This window comes from Spermophilus citellus, assembly GCF_964194105.1.
Source record: "Spermophilus citellus genome assembly, chromosome: 8".
Lineage (NCBI taxonomy): Eukaryota > Metazoa > Chordata > Mammalia > Rodentia > Sciuridae > Spermophilus > Spermophilus citellus.
The window spans coordinates 153,129,489-153,153,057 of NC_138189.1; the positions used below are offsets into that span (position 1 = coordinate 153,129,489).

The 23,569-nt window shown below is 37.9% G+C and overlaps 1 protein-coding gene across 11 annotated transcripts in view; it reads right to left on the reverse strand.

Annotated features, from left to right (window-relative positions):
• Positions 1–23,569, reverse strand: part of BLTP1 (bridge-like lipid transfer protein family member 1) — a 360,418-nt gene that overhangs the window by 100,419 nt on the left and 236,430 nt on the right. For 9 of the 11 annotated variants that reach the window (XM_081303434.1, XM_081303436.1, XM_081303437.1 and 6 more), the window contains 13 exons: positions 21,815–21,994; positions 19,721–19,849; positions 17,607–17,726; positions 16,656–16,936; positions 14,914–15,167; positions 11,799–12,060; positions 9,980–10,817; positions 7,751–7,821; positions 7,053–7,226; positions 3,904–4,024; positions 2,447–2,593; positions 1,964–2,091; positions 1,477–1,676 (listed from right to left, as the gene is read on the reverse strand). In XM_081303434.1, coding sequence (XP_081159560.1) covers positions 1,477–1,676; positions 1,964–2,091; positions 2,447–2,593; positions 3,904–4,024; positions 7,053–7,226; positions 7,751–7,821; positions 9,980–10,817; positions 11,799–12,060; positions 14,914–15,167; positions 16,656–16,936; positions 17,607–17,726; positions 19,721–19,849; positions 21,815–21,994 — 2,905 coding nt within the window. The remainder of the gene's footprint in view (positions 1–1,476; positions 1,677–1,963; positions 2,092–2,446; positions 2,594–3,903; positions 4,025–7,052; positions 7,227–7,750; positions 7,822–9,979; positions 10,818–11,798; positions 12,061–14,913; positions 15,168–16,655; positions 16,937–17,606; positions 17,727–19,720; positions 19,850–21,814; positions 21,995–23,569) is intronic. The other 2 variants (XM_081303435.1, XM_081303429.1) reach the window with 2 other exon arrangements.

The window sequence follows — 23,569 nt, forward strand, 5'->3', positions numbered from 1 at the left end:
TCTAGCCCTTCAAAGATAATTTTGCAAACTTGGCTTTGGATCCTACTTTTCATATAGCAGGAAACCATGATATAACTAAACATTCTTTAATTTTAATAGCTATGTATTATTCCATCATATGTAAATACCTTCTTTGCACTTAAAATTTGAAAACCTTCCTTGTTTAGAAAGCAAATATTTGCTTATGTTTTCCTATACTTTTCTTATTTTTGAATTACTGATATTTGTCTTTAATCCCATGAATACTCTAATCTTTACCAAATAAGGTAAGGATTTAGCTTAAATTTCACTTTGATTTCTTGGTCAAGAAATACAAATATATCAAAGTTCCAGAATTTATGAAAAATGAATAACCCCTAACACTGCATTCAGACACTTAACTACTTCAACTCCCTATGGCTAGCAAATGTCATGAGATTACTAACAAATTTCTAACACACATATTAAGTAAAGACATTTACATTTTTCCTATATATTTATACAACAGTCCACCTGGGGATTTCATTGTGAGTTTTGTCTTTGATGAGAAGTACTTCTGGATGATGGATATCAAAAATGACTTAAGGTACTGCTTACAGTCTGAATACCACCAAGTACAAACTGGTTACCATCATTGCAAACTACAGAGCTCTTAACATTCATGCCACTGTTTGTTTTGTTTTGTTTTTGTTGTTGTTTATACCAATTTTAGGACTACAGATTTCAGATAGTTAATAATTTTCTTGCAATCCCTAGGTCAAACATTTTGGCCTCATACACAAAGATAGTGAAATAAGTCTTGAAAAAGTCTGAGTGGTCACATAGAGCCAGAATGTAAACAGGAGCCATGAAACCTTCAGAACCTGCAGAATGCGGAGTGCAAATTCCAGGAACTCATTTGTTCAATCAGGAATGGTCATCCATCCCAAAGCAATCATCTCAAATAAGACTAACAAACTCATTTTTCCCCCTGGATCAAATCTGACAAACTAAGGTCATTTAAACCTCAAAAATGAGAAAACACATTAGAGCCCAAAATATTAAAATGCTACATATACTTCTTGTACTTACCAGGGACTTTAAGAGGAATGTTTATCACTTTTATTGCTGCCAGACATAAGTGCAGGCTACCTGGACTGTGCTAATATTGCAATTAATTAATCTTCATGAAATTCTACAAACAAGTTAAACAACTGACCACTCTCTTTTGTAATAGGCAAACAATTACTATGAAGAAAATACATAGGAGAAAGAAACATTCCTAATTTGAAGCCACATCATTTTTTTTTTTAACCAAAGTTTACTTTCTACTATACACCGAATCTGAGTTACTGAGAAGTCAGATACCATGCCTTCCATGTATATAGAAATGCATTTCTTTTCCTTATATAATATTCAAATTGTAGCAACATTCAAAGGGAAAACTCATGTTCTCTGTTGCAAACTCTTCTTATGTTTTCACACGCCAGGGAAAACCCTACATGCGGCAGAGCTTACCTGCTGTGTCAAGACCCCTGAGCTGACCATGCACTCGATGAACATGTAACTTGGCAGCAATTTCTTTCCCTTTTTCTGCTCCAGCATTTGATCTGAGGGATCCAGATGACTGAGGTTGCATCTTAGTGGCATGAACGTATCTATCAAAATTTGTTGTTTTACTAGGGTCTGCATTATTTGAGGTCTCCTCAACTACACCTCTTTAAGAAAAAGAAAAAAGCATATATAAATGATATAGTTCTGTGAAAATATTTAACTAAACGGCTTTCTTAAAAAAGTACTCTACTATTTTAACTAACTTAGTATTAATAACAAATTACTCAATGTTCACTGAAAAATATTAAGAATAAATAGAATACAAACTTTTAAAAACACACTTTACTAATCTGTGAGTCCAAAACAGTTTTGACATTATAATTCTCAGAAATGTATTAAAAAGATGTTTGTATCTAGAAAAATAATCATGTCTCAATAAATTCTGTCTTACCTGTTCATACGAACTTGTGTAGCAATCCTGTCAAAACACAATGCCACTAGGGACACGTGAGTCACACTTCTACTAGGAGCTGTAGTTGGAGACTCTTCCACTGAGGCTTGTAACAAACATAAGTTTACCTAACACACAAAATATCACAAACTTGAGTTGTAAAATCAAAAGTTATTACTTAACCATAAAACACTTGAAAAGGAGTAGATACAAAGATGAACGGCACAACTATGCACTGGAAGATAAGGAGGTCATAAATTCCCAGAGAGGAATAGTAATAAATGTTTTATGGGGAGGACATGGAACATTTTAAATACTGCTCAATATTCTGCTTAAGTAAGCCATTTATAATATACTAAATCTATATTATATCATCAAAGGAATAAAATGTTTTTGATTTTATCAACTCTTCAATACCACTCACTCTGGTAAATGCAAAGCTCTATGTTTTCAACAATTTTTTTTTAAACATTCAAGTGTTACCTTTGGTATGCTAACATTAGCCTGTAGACCCTTAATTGTTACATTATCTTGTTTCATTGTAAGATTTGTCTGTGCTTGTCCTTGATTAGTTGTTCCTATTGTAGGGTGTTCAGTTTTTGTTCCTCGGACATCTTGTTTGGACGATAACTAAAATGAATGAAAACAGAATTATTTCCTAGGCCTTTCACAATTTCTACAGCATCCACAATAACTTCTTATTCATTGAGCACCCAGCCCTATCTACATGCCAGCTACTGGTTCAACACTCTACCCTCAAGTCCAAACCTTTAGAACAGCTAGGAAAAAGCCAGGCATGGTGGTGCATGCCTGTAATCCCAGCAGCTTGGGAGGCTGAGGCAAGAGGATCACAAATTCAAAACCAGTCTCTGAGACTAAGCAACACTGTCTCAAAATAAAAATTAAAAAGGGGTGGGGATTTGGCTCAGTGGTTAAGCATCCCTGGGTTCAATCTCTGGTGCCAAAAATAAAAAAGAGGAGGAGGAGCTAGGAAACAGACCCAGCTATAAGGTTGAGAAAAGTCATCTATAGTCAAGAGAAATAAGTCTACAGAGAGACAGAACCAGATAGTAATAGATTGTTTTTTTTAGGATCACTAAACTCTACTACTGGCTTGAAGATAGATCTGTTCTGATGACTGACTCCTTGTTGGTTGGGAACTGTTCCAATTTACATTTTTCCATATTCCTCTATCCTACCTATCACATAAATGTCAATATATAATGACTAATTGGTTCACTAAAAATAATCAGTCACACTTTCACCTCTTCTCTGCTCCCTAATCCAAATGTGATACAGATAAGCTGAATGCCAAATGAAATCACCAGAAGATCACAGGATCTGACTATTAAGTAACTAGCTTCATGGCTAGAGCCATGGCATGCACAGGCTGTCACACACCAGGAGGCCATGACTTCATGCAGGACAATGTGATGTCAGAGTCAGCTGATGCAGAGGAAAGTGAAACATGAGCATCTTTGTTTCTTAAAAAAGTAAGGTACCAGTCCTCAAGAATAAATAGTCTTTCCCTGAGGACCAAGGGTCTTCAGAAAAGCCTCAGATCTAAGGTACTTCAAAATAAAAGAAAAAAAGCTCCATTTCTCTTTTTTTTTTTTTTTTTTTTTTTTTGGAGTTACAGATGAACAGCATGCTTTTGTTTCTTATTTTTATGCAGTGCTAAGATCGAACCCAGTGCCTCACAAGGACAAGGCAAGCACTCTGCCACTGAACCACAGCCCCAGCTCCCTTCATTTCTTAAATAGGTACTTTTATTCCTATTTCATCATAGTACAATGACATCAAGGCTTTTGAACATGTCCACGTGGTTCCATTTTACTTGCTGATAATCTCTTCATACATCCATATTTCCCAAGTTTGGATATTCCACACACATGATGAGGACTCAATTTTCTAAGCCCATTAAAATAAAAGGCTCTTACATTTTCTGAGAAGGTAGTCTTGCTATTTTGGACGGCTTCCCTAAGGACTTTGGCATGGAGATCATCCACAATTGCAGCTGGATGTCGGGTACTAGCACAGTGAACCATAGCTTCAATGTATCTGAGGAAAGAATAAAAGGTAAGTTAAAAATTTAAATATCATTTAATATCATGACCTAATTCATCAGTGAAATCAGGCATTTGTATATTTACAACTCTTCAATGTTGAAATAAAAATGCCTCAATCACATTTTTTGAAATTACACAAGTGAGACATTTATGAGCTTCTACCTCGTTGGCCCACAAGGTAGGCAAAGCTCTCCAATTTTTAGAGGAGCCAATCTTAGTGCTGCTCTTCAATCACTCCTTTTCTTTAACCAATACATAAAAACATGAGGATTATACGTATTATTAATGCAGTAACATGTGTTGTTTCTATACACGTATATGTTGTGTAATGCCAAGGTTAAACCCTTATCTCCTTAGAAATCCATCATTTCTTTATGGTAAAAACTTTCCAACTCCTTGCGGCTTTCTGAAAGGCACAGCACATTAGTGTCACCTGAAACCACCCTGCTGTACAACACAACACCATCGCGTCTTGCTCCTATCCAGCTGTCACTCAGGACCCCTTGATCGGCCTTGCCTCTCCCCCAGTCCCCCTGGCCTCTGGTGACCAGCTTTCTTCTCCTTCTCCGAGATCAGTTTGTTGGATTCACATCTGAATGAGACCAGCAGAACTTGTGGTTCTGTGCCTGGCTCCCTGCACTCAACATAAAGTCCTCCAGTTCCATCCGTGGGGTCCCAAACGACAGGACCTCCTTTTCCTACAGTGGCCAGTACTCCACTGTGTACATGGACCACAGTGTCTGATCACTCAGGCTGTTCTGTCCTTGACTGCTAAGAATGCTGCAGGGAACCCGCGAATGCAGCCATCCTTGGACACACCGACTCCCTCACCTGACACCACCCTGCAGTGGGGCTGCTGGATAGCAGGGTGCTGGTCTTTAATTCTGTGAGGACCCTCGTGGTTTCCGTAACACCTGTGCTACTGCACATTCCCACCCACGGGTGCAAAGCTCCACTTGTCCCCACAGACTTGCAGGCACTCACTATCCTCCATGATGGTCATTCTTACTGGGATGAGGAGAGATCGCACCATGGTTTTGATCTGCATTTCCCAGGGGTTAGTGAGGCTGACCTTTTCTCATATACCTGTGGGCCAGAGGTACTCTCAGGAAAAAAAAAAAAAAAAAAAACCATGCCTATTTAGATACTCTGCTCATTTTTAAACTGAGTCATTTATGTTCAGCTGCCACGTACACTCTGGATTTCAGTCTTGACAGGTGTGTTTCCTCCCACTCTGCAGGCTGTGTTTTCACTCTGTTGAGTGTCTCCTTTGCTGTGCAGAGACATTCACATTTGCTTCTGTTTCCTGTGCTCTTAAGAGTCTTGTCCAAAAGCTACCTACCCATACCAGTGTCCTCAAGCGTCTCCCCGTTCTCTTCTAGTAGTCTCAAAGTTTCAGGTGTCACATGGAAGTCTCCAATCCATTCTTAATAGATTTTTTATAACCAGTGGGTTTTATTCTTTTATCATCTCCTGAAGATTTCCTATATTTCTAATTTGTCTGAGATCTCCTGAGAATCTTAACAATTTAAGTTATCAAAGAAAACTATGTGCCTTTGCAGAAAAGGAAGACCTTCATGAGAACTGATCCCAACTAAACCCTGTCTCTCCCTAACACTCAGCACTCAGCATTTCCACACAACTCTGCATTCTACTTCAGCTTTGTTCACTTTAGTTTTATGACCCTAGGAAGACTGCAGGATGCTTGCAAGCAGAACATCTATCATTTCCTCTTATTCTTTCATTAACTAGATGGGAATTTGAGATAATAATTAGTTCCTGAGTATCTGGCCACTAACCCAATGCAGATAGATAGATAGATATCAATAGAATAATCATTTCGATTTAATTATTTGGTTGAGAAAGTAACAAATGATCACTAAAACACAGACCTTTTTAAACATACATCCATTTTTTTACACAATCAAAAAAGCTACCAGTGTTCACAGCTTTCATTAACACCAGCACCACCTCTATCCCACCAAGCTCCAGCTGAACGAGAAGGGGGATAAGTACGCAGGTCTTTCTATCATGCTAAAGCAGACAGCCTGCAAACCAACCAGTGGTAAAGCACCTAGGAAAACAACTGGCTACAAAACCCGATCTCAAGAATGGACCCTCTACTGGAGGGGTGAGGAAACACATCTGACAAGACTGATCAAGTCCACTGAACTTCTGATTCACAAACTCCCCTTCCAGCATCTGGTGCAAGAAATTGCTCAGGATTTCGAAACACATCTGCACTTGCAAGGCACAGCTATAGGTGCTTTGCAGGAGGCAAGTGAGGCCTATCTAGTTGGCCTTTTTGAAGACCCCAACTGTGTATTAATCATGCCAAATATGAAACAATTATGCCAAATATGAAACAATTATGCCAGAAGACATCCAACTAGCATGCTGCATACACAGAGAACGTGCTTAAGAATTCACTACCATGGGAAACATTTCATTCTCAAAAAACACTTTTTCTCTTCTTCCTGTAATTGGTAGTTCTAAATGTTAGATATTTTTTTCCATAGGGTCAAAAGGTACCTAAGTACCTAAGTATATGATTGAGAATGGAAAAAACAGGGGAGAGAAATCAGGTATTAGCCATTTTTCCATTTCCATTTGGGTGTGAATTTTTAACATAAATTCGAGACGTAAAGCATTAACGCAAGTCAAAATGTTTCAGTGAACAAGTTTCAGCAATCCAACTGTATAACAATTATAAATAAAACTGTTAGATTTGTTTGGACAATGCCAGCATCGGGATTTTTTTAAACAAGTAAAATTCTTATTGATGGCAACTGAGTGGGGTTCTTAGCATTTCTGTCATACAGTAGATCCCAGGCATTCACTCTTAGAAACTAAGTCCATGTCTTTAATGCTGTCTGTCTTCTGTGCGGTTCCTTAAAGTTTGCTACTAAAATACATTGAACTGTGTCCAAAAAAAAAAACTATGAAACAATCTCCTATGTAAACATAAATATACCATGTGTCATTTCAAAAAGTAACAGTTGCATTTTGACACAAAGTACCTGTCCACAGCTTCGGCCACCAGTGGAGTCAGAACAACGTCCACGGTTCCCTTTACTTCAACTATGGCCGTGGTTCTGGTCTGAGAGACGGGCTGATCCAGTGTCCACTCCTCTGTTAACGTTTCGTCATCTGTGTTATCAACAGTTTTCTTTTCCAGTGGAGTATATGGTGTACTGTGCCATTTAACAAGCAAAGCATATATTTAAGAAGGACCAAGAACAAGAATAGAAGTAGGAACCCCCATAAGATGAGGAAACATTTAAACTGCATTTATTTTGGTGAAAAGTCATGGAATTGGACTTGATATTTCACATTCCAAATACTTTTCAAAGACTGGCCAATGAGGTACTAAAATACAAATGGTTAAAGATGGCTAATATATTAAATGATATAATCATTTTAAAATGTATTTACTTAATGAAGCTGTTCTAAAATAAGAAAAACATAGTACTGAGTTCTTATTAGTCCCCAGTTTTCATTTGCCACACTATGGCTTTCATAGCATGTTTTATAGTCATACTACAAATGCTTTTAAATACAGTCAAAGCCATGACAGACAAAAAAGCTTAATTTGGGGGGATGATTTGTTTTAAAATAAGAACTGACGTCATCAAGAATGGTTATTACTCAGAATCAATTCCACCTCTCTCAAAATCAAGAAATACTGATTTCAAACTTACATGCCATTTTTACTTACTTTGAAGTCGATCCTGAAAGTTGCATGCCTCTGTCTAGCAAAGAATTAGCTGTGAGCCCCTGTTTGATAACCTATAATAACATAAGGTATTAGTCTATAATTTTAATATTATTTCTCTAATTTAATGGCATTAACAGTATAGTGAACATCCATATACTTTGTTAATAGGATTTTGATATATTCAACCTGAATGTCTAACCATTTGAAACAATCACAGAAAATACCCAACTTCATTCCTGTTTATGTAACTGTATGCCAGAGTAAAGCTGTGAGGGTTGAGCAATGAAGAGGACAACAGTATTGCAAATTCTTTTCCTCTACAGATGTTTTACATGGAGAGTTTCTGAAGCTCATTGTGGTCTTCTCCTAGCACAACCAATTTTTTAGATGTTTTCACTCATGCATTATAGTTTTTCATAATATTGGAGTTCATTATTACAGTCACACATGTGCAGAATATAATTTGCTCCACTTCAATTAGTACAAAGCAAAAGAGACCCAGAGAAACATTAAGATTGTAGGAAAAGATAGACTTGTATTTTATATTCATAAAAGATAAAATGAATAAATGAATCTAACCAAACTGAACTCTAGTAAATGCCAATTGGTTACTTAGATTTAATGGAGAAAACATTATGTTCTACATTTGAAGTTGTTTAAAGAATGAATTCCTTGATTCATCTTCTCCAGAGATTTGCCTGCTTAGCCAAACTAGAAATGTTTTGTAAATACTGAAAAAATCCTATCCTGTCAAGTACTATTCTGCACACATGTACAACTCAGTTTTATACAGAAAAAAAGTCATATACTGACATATTTCTTCGTGGAACAAAAAGAACATTTTAAAATTCAGTAAGAGAAATTTATTTTGGACAAGATAATAAACGGGCAGAATTTAAAACCAAAGCTTCATAAGTATCACTTAAAGCTTCTTACTTCTGTATACCACTCAAATGTCCATAGCTGGCAGGACCTCCGTCAATACTACTGTGCCTTGACCCCAAGCCTTTGTCATCTCCTAGACAAACCACTTTCATGACCTCCTAAACCACCCCAAGTCCTCTCCCAAGGACAGTTTAATTCTACTTAATAGCCCAAGTACACAATAGCACATCTGTTTCCTCAAAGCTCTCGAGTTTCCCAAAGCAATTAAAACATCAGAACTCCTGGTGCCAAGGTCTGCAAGAACTGGACAACCTGGCCCTTGTTTAGACTTCTGCACTCACTGCTTCTCACTCACACCAACCCTTTCCCACAGTAGGGCCTCTACCTGAAATGCAGGGTCTCCCCCAGTCCTCTCATCCACAAGTCCTCCTCATCTACCTTCCATGTCAATATCATCTCAGTAGCTCCTCGCCATCATTCTCTAATCCAGCAGCCTTTGATTACCATAACAACCTTCTCGGTTTGAAACCAAATTCTAACCTGTCCATCTACCAGCTGTATGTCTCCCACCTCTCAACTAGAAGCTCCATGTCTGTTTCCCTCGCCGCTGTACAAAATGCCCAGCACGAAGTAAAATGTAATATCTGAATCAAGAAGAACTGAATACACTAAAAGTTAGATATGAAATACATATCTACACACATATATATAAATGTGTGCATGCAGAAGTACATACTACCTAAGATTCCTGAACATCATTCATCAGTTCTATGTTTTATGCTTAATTTTGGTCTTTAATATCCTAAAATTTTCCCTTATAATTCTTCATCCTAAAAGTAGTTTTCATATTGGGTATTATAGCTGAATTTATTTTGAGATGTTTTTAGTTTTACTAAAAAAGTGACTTACAGGATACAGCACAATAATAGGTAATAATCACATTGATACAAAAATATAAGAACTCAAATATGGAGTGAATGGAACTGAATTTGACTGAAAGCAAGGATTAGTAGAAAGAACTGCAACCATTATAAAGAATGCCAAAATCTTATTTTTAAGATGCAGAACTATGATTTCACAGAGAAAGAGTTGATTCTAACCTTAGGAGTAGTACATAATATGGACAGACCATATGTTAATTTACTAGATTAATAAAATCTTAAACCATTGCTCAATTTGCTTAAGTTCATAATACTCATCAATAATCCTGAGATCTAACTGTTATACATGAAGCTACAATTTAAGAAAGTCTACCCGAAATGACTGAATAGTATGAAAACAACTTCTCAAAAATCTACTTTTCTGAATAAACACATTGCTAAAAACTAATGATTTGATGTATACCTTAAACATTGGCACAGAAAGCTGTTCAAATGATGAGGAACTTTCTTCACTGGTTGGTGTATCCAGATCAAGGGGACGATGCAATGAGGATTTAGAGGTCCTTTTGTTGGTTGGGTGTTTAACTGACCAATTAATTACCTGAAACTGAGTAAGGTAAGTCTGGTAACAATTCATCACAGGTTGCTGAGAAGTGATCTGTTCACTCTCCACTGGTTTCTCACCTTCCACAATATATAGATGTTCTACAACATCATCTTCTCCACCTAATGCAGAAACAAACGAAGCCTGGGAAGGATGAGTTTTGAATGGCAGAGTTGGAGGGTCTGGAACGCTTTCTCCGTGGCCAGTAAGTGGCCCTTCTACACTGTGATAGATGGAACCCCTACTGTAGTCTATCTGCTGTGCTTGCTTTTTCTTCTTTTTTCTGCCAGGATAAGTACCAGGGCCTTCATCACTGCTAATGGGCTCCAATTCCTCAGCTGCAGAAAAGTAGGCTTCACTATCAGCCATTGACATGCTAGAATCCATTGATCGATACTGATGAAATGAATTAGAGTCTGCCGATGGTGTGTATGGGAATGAACCAAAACTTCTCCTCTGCTTTGGCGAGTCTAGTACATTCTCGTCACTCCGAGAGACATCACTACTAAACTGAACTCCAACTGTAACAGGCTGTTTGTCTCCATAAAAAGCAGCAGTAAGACTCTTAGTACTTCCAAGTCGGGTGGAACACACTGAGGCTTGTCGCTTCAAAGGAGATCTAAGAGGAGACTGACCTACTGATGTATCCTGAGTGTTAGGAGACACAGGGCTGTTTCCTGAAATTTCTGCAGGAATGCTAAAACAGAAAGCAAAACTATCAATATTTTCAGTGTCATATAATGTAAGCATAAACAGAGATCACCTGTATAATCTTTTTAGTGATTCTGCATTTACAAATAAAAGAAAAATCTGAAATTTTAACATATCCAAAGTAGCAAAATATGTGTTCAAATCCCCCATACATTTCCAAAAAACAACTGAGCAGCTTAAATAATTATTGTGGCTTTACAATAAATCTATAAAGGTTTTAAGGGACAAAGATTAAGGTTGAAGTTTTACATTAAAAGATGTTAGCTAAAGATCATAGTGAAGCCAAACAGCTACGAGACTGTCTAGGGAAACAGTAGAGAATCTAATGGAGAAGATGGTACAGAGGGCTCAGCAATGGAGCACCTGCCTAGCTCGGGGAAAGCGCTGGGTCCACCCTCAGCACCACATAAAAGCAAATGAGTAGAATGAAGGGGTTGTGTCCAACCACAACTTTAAAAACATAGAAGTTCATGGGGCCAACAGTGCTCAACAAGTGGCAGGCTGTAAAACTAGAAGGAAGGAAGAAAAATACAGGGCCTGGCAATGGAGCCCAAGGAGGAGGAAAAGGGAAAGGCACCATCCAGTCACTAAGCAACTGTGCTTCCCGAGAAGGGAATGGCCGACCCTTATGGTGCTCAGAGAAGGACCAGAGAATACTCACTAGATGAGAGAACAGTACGTGAATGCTAACAATGATCCATTCTGAGCAGTGAGATGAGGAGAAATACTGATTTTTGTATTTTTATAATATCTTCAGTGTGTGTGTGTGTGTGTGTGTCATATTCATGAATAAAAAAATTTACTCTGAAATACAGATTAACACTTTAAAATATGTAATTATGTTCAGATACAAAACAATTTTTCTAAAGTTAAGGAGTAGAAAGGGAAGAAGTTTTTCTTCTTACCACTATTTTAAGTAATTACACTCCTATCATGATCAAGTTTCTAAATCTAATTGAATACTGACCTCCCTTGGCCATCATCTCTTTTCGTACCATGCAAGAACTCTTTCTGAACCAAGTGGTCGTCAGCAACAGAAGACGGGCTTTCCTTTTCACCAGCCAACAAAGGCTGGGCAGCACTGGAACTGCTGTTCTCCTCTGAGGAAGAGGATGAACTGTGAGATCTCAGTGGTACCTGAAGACTCAGATGCTGCTGAGCTTTTCTCTCTACTTCCATTCCCACTGACTTGCTTTCCCAGTCCTTCCTTTTTGTACCATTCACATTGCCTAAACAAATAAAACATGGTTTCAGTGAACATAAAAATCTCAATAGCAATTTAGGAAAAATATGCCAATGTGATTCCATTTTTTAAAGTATGATCATTTTTTTTAAAAAAAACAAGTATCTAATTTCATGAAGTAATGTGTGAAAAACAGTAGAAAGATTATCTGCATATGGGGCTGAGGTCATAGCTCAGTGGTTGAGCGCTTGCTTCAAATGCATGAGGCACTGGGTTAAAGCCTCAGAACCAAGTAAAATAAATAAAAAAATAAATAATAGAGATATTGTGTCCATCTACAACTAAAAAATTAAAAAAAAAAAAAAAAAGATTATCTACAGTCCCTACATGGTGACTGCTGAGGGCCATTACCAAGTAGAAATGACGCATCAAAATTTCCTTGCTAGCGTACCCCATGTTAATGATTTCGCTGCTGACATTGCATGTAAGATGACCTTGCTCAAAGACCAAGGCGGATCCGGGTTTAGAGCTGATCAGGTTTGAGGAAGTATCCCGGTCCTTGGGTTAAGGACGTTCCCAGTTTTAGACCTTGGATTTTAGGGAAGTTCGATGTTGAGGATTATCGTTCCTGCTGCCTGAGCTCCCATTGAGCTCTCGTGAGATTCAGAGAGCATTTTGGGGAAGAAAGCCTCGTGGAGTAGGTGAATTGGGTGGCAGCAGAACTGGAATTACCCCAGAACGTGTGTGGAGGCCGGTGTGAGTTCGGGAATAAAGATTTGCTGTTTGAATCTACAAAGCTGTGTGGTGGCTCATGATTCTGTGCCCAGCCAAGACTGCGGCAGGTGACCTTTTCCTTTTTTAATCTTTTATTTAAACATTTTTAAGGCTGGGAGGTAGCTCACGGGTAGAGCAGAGCACATTCTTAGCATGTAGCTCTGGGCACAATCCCCAGCATGGGAAAAAGAAAAATTCACATTTATAGAAAACTTTCAAGAATAACACCAAGAACACAGAATACCTTTGATCCAGATTTACTTATTTTTAAACATTTTGCCCTATTTACGATTAAAAGGTCAATGAGACCAGGAGAGCAAGGATTACACCGTTTCTCACATACCTATGTACTCCCAGTGCCTGCAGCAACGCCTCAGACACAGAGCGCCCACTCAACGGCTCTATGAATGAAAAAATAAGACTTCACAGCAGAGTGGAGCACAGCTGCCTCTAAGCTTCATCAGAGCCCCAAGGGGTATCACATAAGGGAAGGAGCAAGGGATTAAAAAAAGAGCTCTATGGCTGCTGGGGGGGGGGGGTAGAGGGGGAGGGGCGCGGCTACTACCTCTTGCTCAACTATCTCTTTCCTCCAGCCACCCCTGCATCACCCAAGGAAAGAAACCTGCTAGCCAGGCTTGGTTGCATAAGCCTATAATCCCAGCGGCTCAGGAGGCTGAGACACGAAGATTTCAAGTTTGAGACCAGCCTCAGCAACTTGGCAAGGGACTAAGCAACTCAGTGAGACCCTGTCTCTAAATAAAAAACACAAAATACGGCTGAGGATGTGGCTCAGTGGTTGAATGCCCCTGAGTTCAACCTCCAGTGCCAAAAATAAGGAAAAAGAAAAGGAACCTGCTAGTAGGGGACCTACTGAGTGGAATGCAGTTCCACACAGAACTCAGGGGTACAAGAGTTACACACCTAGAATAGAAGCAACATTTACTTCAACTACAAATGTGAAACGGAAAGAAGAACGAGTTCAATCCACTTGTACATAAGAGGAACTAAGTGGGCCCTCAATTCTATTAGTGTGGCTTCTTTATTCTAGCCTGACACTAGACAGCTATACTCAGCTCCCAGGAGACTCAACAAATCGAAAATGTATCGTTACCCTTTAAATGCCAAGAAGTTTTGGTTATTTGCTGATTCTATAAGATAATCTGCTCTTACTTTGGTAAAACTGCTGAAGTAAAATGATCTTACAATAGCATGTACATGGCTATGTACTACTATTCAGTGAATAATCATTTAAACAGGTACTGAACATACATGGTCCAGTTCTTTCTTCTAATACCTATACCTGGGGAAATATATCTGACAAGATTCTTAAAATCAAAACTACAGCTCCCTCACCACCCCCCTTTTTTTTGGTCTACTGTCAAAAAGCAGAACTAAATACTCTTATGTTTTTTAATAGATTAAGGAAAAAAGGTTAAATGTTAGTGAAACATCCAAATTTGTCTACATTTCACATTTTTGCAGCACAGCAACTTGAACAATAAACATTATGCTTAACAGATGATTACATAACTAAAAAATCCAAAGGAACATCTGTTTCCAAAGTTGTTCAATCTTTAAAGCTAGCATGTACTGTTAACACCAAAGTAGTGGATTTAAAAGTTATCCCAAGGACTCTAATGAAAGACCAGATTTCTCCTTCTCACATGTTTAAGTTTAGTGATTTAAAAGAAAATTAAGAGTATTGCAGAAGTAGTGGGTACATGGGGGCCAATAATACAAATGATGCTGTCAATACATCTTCCTATAAGAAGAGGCTGGTAAAACAAAGTTGAAGGACAGTTACTCCTCAGTATGTACCTGGAAGCTGAGTTACAGAAAAATCATAATATATAAGGAAATATCTAGCTTAGATTTTGTGAGGAAAGCCACCTATGTCAACAGTAAGAGATCTGAATAGATCTACTTTGGACATGTGTAACTTTGAAAACAATATTAGTCTTTTCTGGCTTTTGTTACAGTATATGCAAAAAAAATAGAGATTATATTAAATCCTACCGACAACACCCCTCAAATTAATTAATTTGAACAACGTAACACAGATGTTCTCTCAGGATAGCTTAGGAGTAGAGATAATAAAAGATTAGCATGAGACACATTTTCTCACCATCTATGATTTTGGGGATTTCTTTAGTAATGACCCATTCTCCAGGATGCAGTAGAGACTGTCCATAATACATGTCAGCCTCTGCAGCACTTGTGCTGGAAAATGCAGAGCTACTGGACGGTGTCAGCTCTTCAAGTCTGAAGAAATCCAGGCCAGTCACCGTGCCACCAAAAAACCTGCAGCCCCCGAGACAGCCACACTTGTTTCTGCACCTCTTGTTCTTCAGGGGATCATCAGGCCACAGAAACCACAACCTAACACAATCAGACAGACGAAGAAAAGAACACATTAAGAAAAAAACACAACTCTTATAAAAATAACATAAACACAAACAAAAAGGTTTAGTTTTCCTGTGGTATATCTTTTTAATCATTTGCCTTTCCAAAAAAAAAAAAAAAAGCAGTTTTACCACAGTGAGATGGAAATAAGTAGAATAATAATAATAAATATAGTATATATTTAAAAAGCAAAGAATTAAAAAAGCAAATACAAAATAAGAAAATGAGACAATTAGCTCCAGGTTTAAAACATTCTCAAAACAACCACATTTTCTATTTTTCAAAATAAATTTAATTCAGTTTTTTAACTCATACATTTAAAAAAAAAATAAAAATTACCCCCTGACAGGCGAAGCCTGTAAGTAGCACAAGATCTGTGCTCGTCACAATTCCTGACAAGCACAGTTCTGAAGCTGGCCTAAGGAGCTGCAAGGAATGCCCGAGGTCCCCAGGAGTCAGTTCCCCAGCTTCACAGGCACCTGGCTCTGCCACTTAGCCTAACTGAAAACAAGCACTGCACCAGGTTGGCTTCCTGAGCAACAACCAACCAAGAAACCCAGGTTCTTTAGTTTTTGAGAATATGGACTGGGGATGTGGCTCAGAGGTTAAGCACCCTGGGGTTTAATCCTTGGTACCAAAAAAAAAAAAAAAAAAATGGTAAGAAAAATATCAATACTCAAATAAATGAACACAAACTATTAATAGATATTGACAAGTCAAAACAGCTAATTAGTATGTGAAAAAAAAAATGTCTCAGAAGTAAAGAAATGTATAATAAGGAGAGACCTAACCTTTCAGTTATCATAAACCCTCAAAAGGTAGCAAAGGCACAGTGAGACAGGACTCTCCTAAAATCCAGGGGCTGTAAGCTGAAATAATTTTTCACAGAAGTAATTTGGTAATGCATATCAAAAGTCTCAGTTTTTTAAACCGTATAAGATTAAAGTATAGGGGCTGGGGATGTGGCTCAAGGAGTAGCACGCTCGCCTGGCATGCGTGCGGCCCGGGTTCGATTCTCAGCACCACATACAAACAAAGATGTTGTGTCCGCCAAAAACTAAAAAATAAATATTAAAAATTTTTAAAAAAGATTAAAGTATAAAGTACAAGTGTACATATCTGAAGTATAGGAAAACTACACCTAAAATCCTGGAAAGATATACAACAAAATTCTTTGAGGTACGGTTATGAATGTTCGAAACCTACCAGTACTCAGCAAAATCCTCTGGCACTACCTGTTTACAACACTGGCATACACAGTTTCATAAAGCAATGTCATGATAATTCAGTTAGAATTAAAAAGTGGTGAAAAGTTCTTATAAGTTCACTGAAGTGCAGCAGTGTCATCACACTGAGTCTTTAATCCAAATGTCCTTATTCTACTCCTAACAAAATTTTCTCTATAATTTTCTAATACTTTTTATCTGAACTAAGACAGCTACCATTCTTAAAATTTTCACTTACCTCTTAGTTCTGGCATCATGAGCTTCTAGGAAATGTCTCTGTGCCTCGTGTTTAGAATGATGATCAGCAGCCAATGCAATATCAACAGTAATAAGTCCTAAATTGACTGACCCAGCTTCAAGCCAGTAGGCCCTCCGGAGCACTGCAGGCTGAAGTCCAACTCTGCAGCTATTGACTTGCTCAATGTACTGTCTCACTTGAACATCCTGAATTGCAGCACTTATTCCTTCTCCGACAGATGGATTGTGGAGATTACAGTTTGCAACCCGAATTGCACCCATCTAAAGTTGAATGAAACAAATGAAAAAAAAAAACAACAAAAAACTAGAACCTCTGTATTTTTAAGTAACTTAGCATCATCTACAAAACAGGCAATCATTTCAAGCAGAGGGAAAAGATATTTAGAAGAAAAAAAGGAAAATACTAGAAAGGGGGGAAACAGAAAAGGCAAATTCACAAATAGAAGAGAAGCAGAGCTGTAATGACCGAGAGAGGACAGAGGCAGAGGAGCAAGAGCATCAAGGACAGGTGCACCCAGTCGGTGGGCAGTGAGAAAAGGAGGCACAGCCACTCAACAAGACCGTGCGCAACAGCCACCCAGAGTGCAGAGGTGGCAAACCAATGTCCCCAGGAGCAGGGCAAGAAACAGGAATGTTCGAAACCTGCCAGTACTTAGCAAAATCCTCTGGCACTACCTGTTTACAACACTGGCATACACAGTTTCATAAAGCAATGTCATAATAATTCAGTTAGAATTAAAAAGTGGTGAAAGTATTTTAAAATACAATAGAGGAAGACAAAATGAATGAGTAAAACTCAGGAAGATATCTTCTAAAGTTATATGCTAGTCTGTGAGATGACAAGCTATAAAGTGTGTTATACCTCAAGATATAAAGGTTTGGCATAGTAAAAGAAAAAATTACACAGGCCAAGAAAAAGACAAACACTTGCCTTTATATTTGTAGCACAGCCATGCTCCACAATATAAATATCAGCTCCATCTACTGCTAAACGAGTCATAGTGTATTTCAAATCATCTGAAGTTGGGCAAGGCCCGGGAATACAACTCAACTAAAATGAAAAAGAATTGTATAATTAATTCATCAAAAGCAACACACTGTTGTGATACTTAACTAAACTCTCCTTATTTAAACAAATGAAATTCTAGTTATATGTATTTTTTTTTAATCAGTAGGTTAGCTGGGCAAGGTGTTGCATGCCTGTAATTCCAGCAACTTCGAAGGCTGAGGCAGGAGGATACCAAGTTTGAAGTCAGTCTTAGCAACTCAGCAAGACCCTAAGAAACTTAGGAAAATCCTATCTCAAAAAAAAATTTGAAAGAGGGGGATGGGGGAGATGCAACTCAGTTGTAAAGTGCCCCTGGGTTAAATCCCCAGTATGGGGGTGGGAGTAATCCGTCAGTTAAATTTCTTTCTCTTAGAATGATAAATAAAGCCATCAGCAATCTAAGTGTTCCCAATAGAACACTAGTCTTATATAACTGCCATTTTCATCAAAATTGCCAAGTAGCAAACCTATTTCACTTAATACACATAAATTTGTTGCCAAGACTCAAAAAGAATAGTCCAAGAAAATTGGTAAACAAAGTCACAACTTTATAAGAATTGTCTGAGAGACAATTCTTATAAACTCCCTGTGAGAATACCCCCCACCCTGCACACACTGTTTTCACACATCCACAGATAAATCAACTGTAAATATCACAGTGATACCTAGGACAATCCACACAAATTTAACTTTGTTTTGTTCCCAAAATACAGATTTGGTAATGCCTAGGCTGGAAGAAGCCTGCACATCACCTACTTCAATAAACCTGAGAAAATGGCAGACTAAGGGAGTCCTGACCCGCCAGCATGTAAACATGCTCACTACGGCACCGCCAGGACTGCAGTTGGGGCCTTTGGGACGCTGATGCTTTGCCCTGATCTATCTGCTCCAGACAAAGGCAGAGAGACACAAAGGAAGTTTTCAAAATGACAGAAATGTTCTCTATTGTTACTGGTGATAATCATTACTCACATGATTAGAACATTTGTCAAAAACTCAAACCAGTCGACTTAAAAAGGGTGAATTTACTATATGTAAAATTATACCCCAATATACTTGACTTTAAAAAATTTCATGCCACATAAAAGCTTTGAGTTAAAGGGGGGAACCTAAAGGTATGTGTGAATTATCCATAAGAACTAACTGCCTGACATATAAGTAAGGGGACAGTTCCCAAAAGGAAAAACACTTTATCAAAACTTAAAGAGCTAGTTCCTTTATTATCAGCACGTAAGCATAGTGTGACTTTTTCAGACATAAAATTAAAAGCACAATAAATTACTCTAATTCACAATAATATTACAGCACATAAATATAGCTTGTATGGAAAAAATCCAAATAAGAAAGAAAAACTAAATTGTTAATAATGGTTTTCTTTTACACTTTTCAAATTTCCATAATTTCTAGGTTTTTGGAAACAAGTCCCCATTCCAAATTCACCAGGGAGAGTATTTACTGCACAAAACACCACACATTTCAGTGCCACTGTGCACATTCTAGGAATCACTGTCTACTTTTTTAAATCCTGAGAAGGAACCATAATGACATATACCAAGGCAGTTCCATGTCCTGAAAAGAGCATGAGATCTGGAGTTGGGAAATCTGGCCAATGTCCAACATTGCTAATCACATTGTAGGATATTAGGCAAGTTCCAGAATGGTCTGCAAATCAAGCCACATAAGGAATTGTTCCTTCCTGTTGCTTCAATTTCTAAATCTTCTACAGACACAGCCATATTGCAAATAATACACTAAGATAAAAATTTTAACAGTAAAAATATAATATATATGCGTGAATGTGCATGTTTTAATAATTCTTTCATATTTTAGAAACAGTGACTAAGAATTTACACAATAATTAACCAAAAAAAAAAAAAAAGCTAAACTATACTGTTTACTTCATGGTTATACACATTTTAGTTAAAACTGAATCTTGATCTTCCATTTAAAAAAAAAAGTCATACATGTGTATATACTGCTAACATTTGTTAACATACCTTGGACTCACAGACTCGACGGTCAATCCCATGCTGACATATGATTACAGATTTTGGTCTTTCCAGTTCATATTCCCGGCACACCACATGAAAAATAAATGTCTGTCCCCACTCCAAGAGACACGCCAGCTAAGATAACCAGGGACACGGTAACAATACAGTTAGCACCTAAACAGGGTTTGGCACTCAGCAACCCATGAAGAACATCAGCCGGCTTGAAAGAGCACAAGGGCTGCTTTACACCTGTTGCTTGATAACCTGCCTGTTAGCAAGAGCTTCCTCTACCTCGACATCACTCGGAAGCCTGTGTTCCTCTTCATTTGTGAATGGTAAAATGCATCACCAAAATGAACTTTATTTCAGCTGAAAAGTTCCCCTTCAGCAACTTCCAAAACAAACAATTTTCTTCAAAGTCATACATTCTTTGCAAACAAAAGCACCTAAAATTCTGTCTCATAATAAACAACTTTGATGTAAATTTTTTTGATATTTAATTATCATTATCATACTGAGCTACAATTTTGTAAAACTAGGTATTTTGAATTACTATAAGGCACATTTGTTTATGTAATTAAAAGTTTAATGATATATCAATTCTTCAAATCTACAGTTTAAATTAAAAAGCGCTTTAGTTTTATAACTGATTCAAGCTGTTTAAACAATAAACATACTGAGGAATGATTATACATTAATTTATACCCCCAAAAGCAGTTCATAATTTCAACTATTAGAAAATATGAATTTCAGTTTTAAGATACACAAAGATGATAAGACATTAAAGTGTCTACAGGTTCATGAGGCGTGCAATCCATGACAAGAGTGCAGTGCAGAAAGAAAGGGTTATCTTATAATGATGGTTTATAAACACAGGAACTCTTAGTCCTCAGAATAAAACTGCATCCAGTTCTGTGGGTTCAGCATGACTTTATCCTCTCATCAGGAACAAGCTCCTGTTATATACAAGTTTGTACTTGAAGACTTAGGGACAAGAAACAGGGAATAGTAAGAAGAAGACAGTTACAAAGCCAGTGAGTGTTGAATGTTTCCTGTCATTCATTTCTGTATATATTCATTTCTTTTCACCCATTTGTTTACATGTCATGATATCCTAACATTATACTGAGATGTTATCCAACTCCAAAATACTACCTTCAACTTTATTCATTCTCCTACTATTTTTAGGAGATCAGTGGCACTGCCCTCCTACTTCAGCTTCTTTGAGGTATACAAGGTACTTGGATTCTTAGTTTACCTCCCTCCTGCTACCACCTGATTCTTTGTTTCATACCTATTCTGTAACTTTTTACCAAAATGGAGTATGAACATTTATACCACATTCCAGTCCTAAAATACCAAGCATTCATATTATCATAAATATATGTCTCAAACAGGTAAAACATTACAGCAACACGGCTCTTCAATTAAAGTTGGACTGTCTATTTCTAGAACTAAATAATCCTTAAGGCCTCTGAGCCTTGTAAAAGTCAGTCAGATTGTGTTAGGGATGAACTTATCCAAAGGGACCACACTTAGCTCTAAAGACCAAATTTACTTGTTAGTAAATCCATTATTTAAAAAACCAGTATCCATTAAGACTAGGTCATATGCACAGATTGTATGATCTTGGTTTGGGACATGACAAGAATCCTCAGCAACACAAGGGTGAGTTTCAAACCTTACTTAAGAAATATACTAGAAAGCAAAGTTCTTAGAAAATTATTCTATATACTAGGGGAAACCAAAGGTTATTGTAATTGCAGAGGGCCAACTAGTATAATTTGAAGAATATATTAATCTGGTTTCTAGAACAGTTCTCATCCTGAGTTTTTCCCAAAGACAAAGTCTCAAATTCTTGTGACTATCTCTAGAACTACATAGTACTGCCAATTATATCTAGCTCAGAAAGTGACCCTTGCCTCTGACTCAACTACTGCTAAGAAAGTCCTGAACAGCAAGGAGGACAGCTCACCAACGCTCCCCGAGAACCTCCTCAGTGGAAACGCAGTGATCACTACACTGTCACACAAGCTGTCCTGGAGAGCTGGGAGGAAGGAGAGGAAAGCGTGTTAGGTCACAGTGCTGGGAGGACCGTACCTGTGGTGCAGTGACCTTGGCTGTAAGGCTTCCAGCCTGCACGTCGATTAGCCAGGCGTACTCTAAGGAATCACTTCCCAAAGGAAGCCCTTCTGCAGAGAACATAGCATGTGCTCTCAGCTGCAGACCTGACAGATGGATGTGCCCTTCCCTGAGTACGTCGTCCACGGGGGGTCGCTGCTGGAAACAAGAAGATGGTAAGAAGTACCTCAAACCCGCCTCATGATTCATACTTGCTTTACCCTCCTGGAGCTGGACACTACTCTAAATCACGCTACCACAACTGAGGGCTCGTAAAGATTGTCACAAGTAAGCTACGTCTGACAATCTTTTTTTTTTTTTTTTTTTTAGATCATTTGCAATCTTTTTTTTTTAATTTTTTATTGATTATTTAAAGCATTACATAGCTCATGATATATCATCTTTCATACATTAGACTCAAATTGTGTTTTGAACTCCCATTTTCACCCCAAATATAGATTGCAGAATCACATCTGTTACATATTCACATTTTTACATAATGCCATATTAGTGTCTACAAAGAAGCTGCTAGAGTGAATAAATGAATTCAAGGGTATGTCTGACAATCTTTATGAGCCCTCAGCTACGTCAGTGACAGTGCCTCTGAAAGCCCGACTACAACAATCTGATAGCTAAGTCCTAATTGGTCTGATGGGTAACTGCCTCCAGGAAAAAGAAACGAGGACACTAACAAGGAATGCCAGAGCCCAATGTTTTGTGGGAAGGCCAGGAATCATGACATTAAAATATCAAGAGAGTAAAAAAAGGGAAGAATAAAGACCAATATGACCAAAACATGAAGAACGGAGGGGAGGGTCACCCAGATCCATGAAGATTTTGAGGACTATGTAAATAAAAGAATAGCTTTTATCTTGCAGAGAATAATTGTATACTTACTCTATAGTGAGAGAAAATGTCTAAGACACATTTAGAGAGAAAAACGATAAGTGTAACAGGGCATTCCATGGAATACTAGTTCCACAGACCACTGTTAAGAACACAGGATCAAGGACATTAGGCAATGCCTTCCTCATTAATCAGCCATTTCTGTAGACTCTAACTCACAATTTGTTGTCTGTCTCAGCAAATACCCTTGACTTTCTTCTATCTGTACTGCTATGACTCTTCTTGCCAGGACTTTGACAAGCATTCCAGCATTCACTTCTGAATCTCGGTGCTCAGTCAACAACCACAGGGGCCTTTCAAAAGGCAAGTTTGACCATATTCTTGTCTCCAAACAATTACATGCTTCCAAAGCAGTGTCTACCTCTCCTTCCAGCACTTTTACACTATGAATTATTTATTTTAATCTCCATATTTATATTCTCCACCAGGTTCATTAGGTAAGGACCATTTCTGTCTTGTTCCCTAAGTATCTCACCTAACAATACTAAAAAGAGATGCTGCTGACTGAGGAGTCAGATTTCCTCACAAGTATTCTCAGGACCTTCAAGACACCATTCTACATTGAGACAGCTCACAGGTGTCTCTCCACCTAGTTTCACCATATTTGCCTCTTCTTTGTGTGCGGGGGCCATCACATGGGGTTAGTGTTCCTTGCTTTCAACACATTTGTGGAAATGCATTCTTTAAAAATAATTTCTTTTGTTTTGTTTAATGTCCAATAAGGCCTTTTTTGAAAGTACAGTGGTTAAAATAAAAGTAAAGCACTATTAAGTACTCACAAACAAACCAACTCTCAACTAAGATGCTCAGAACTCGCCCATAAGAGAT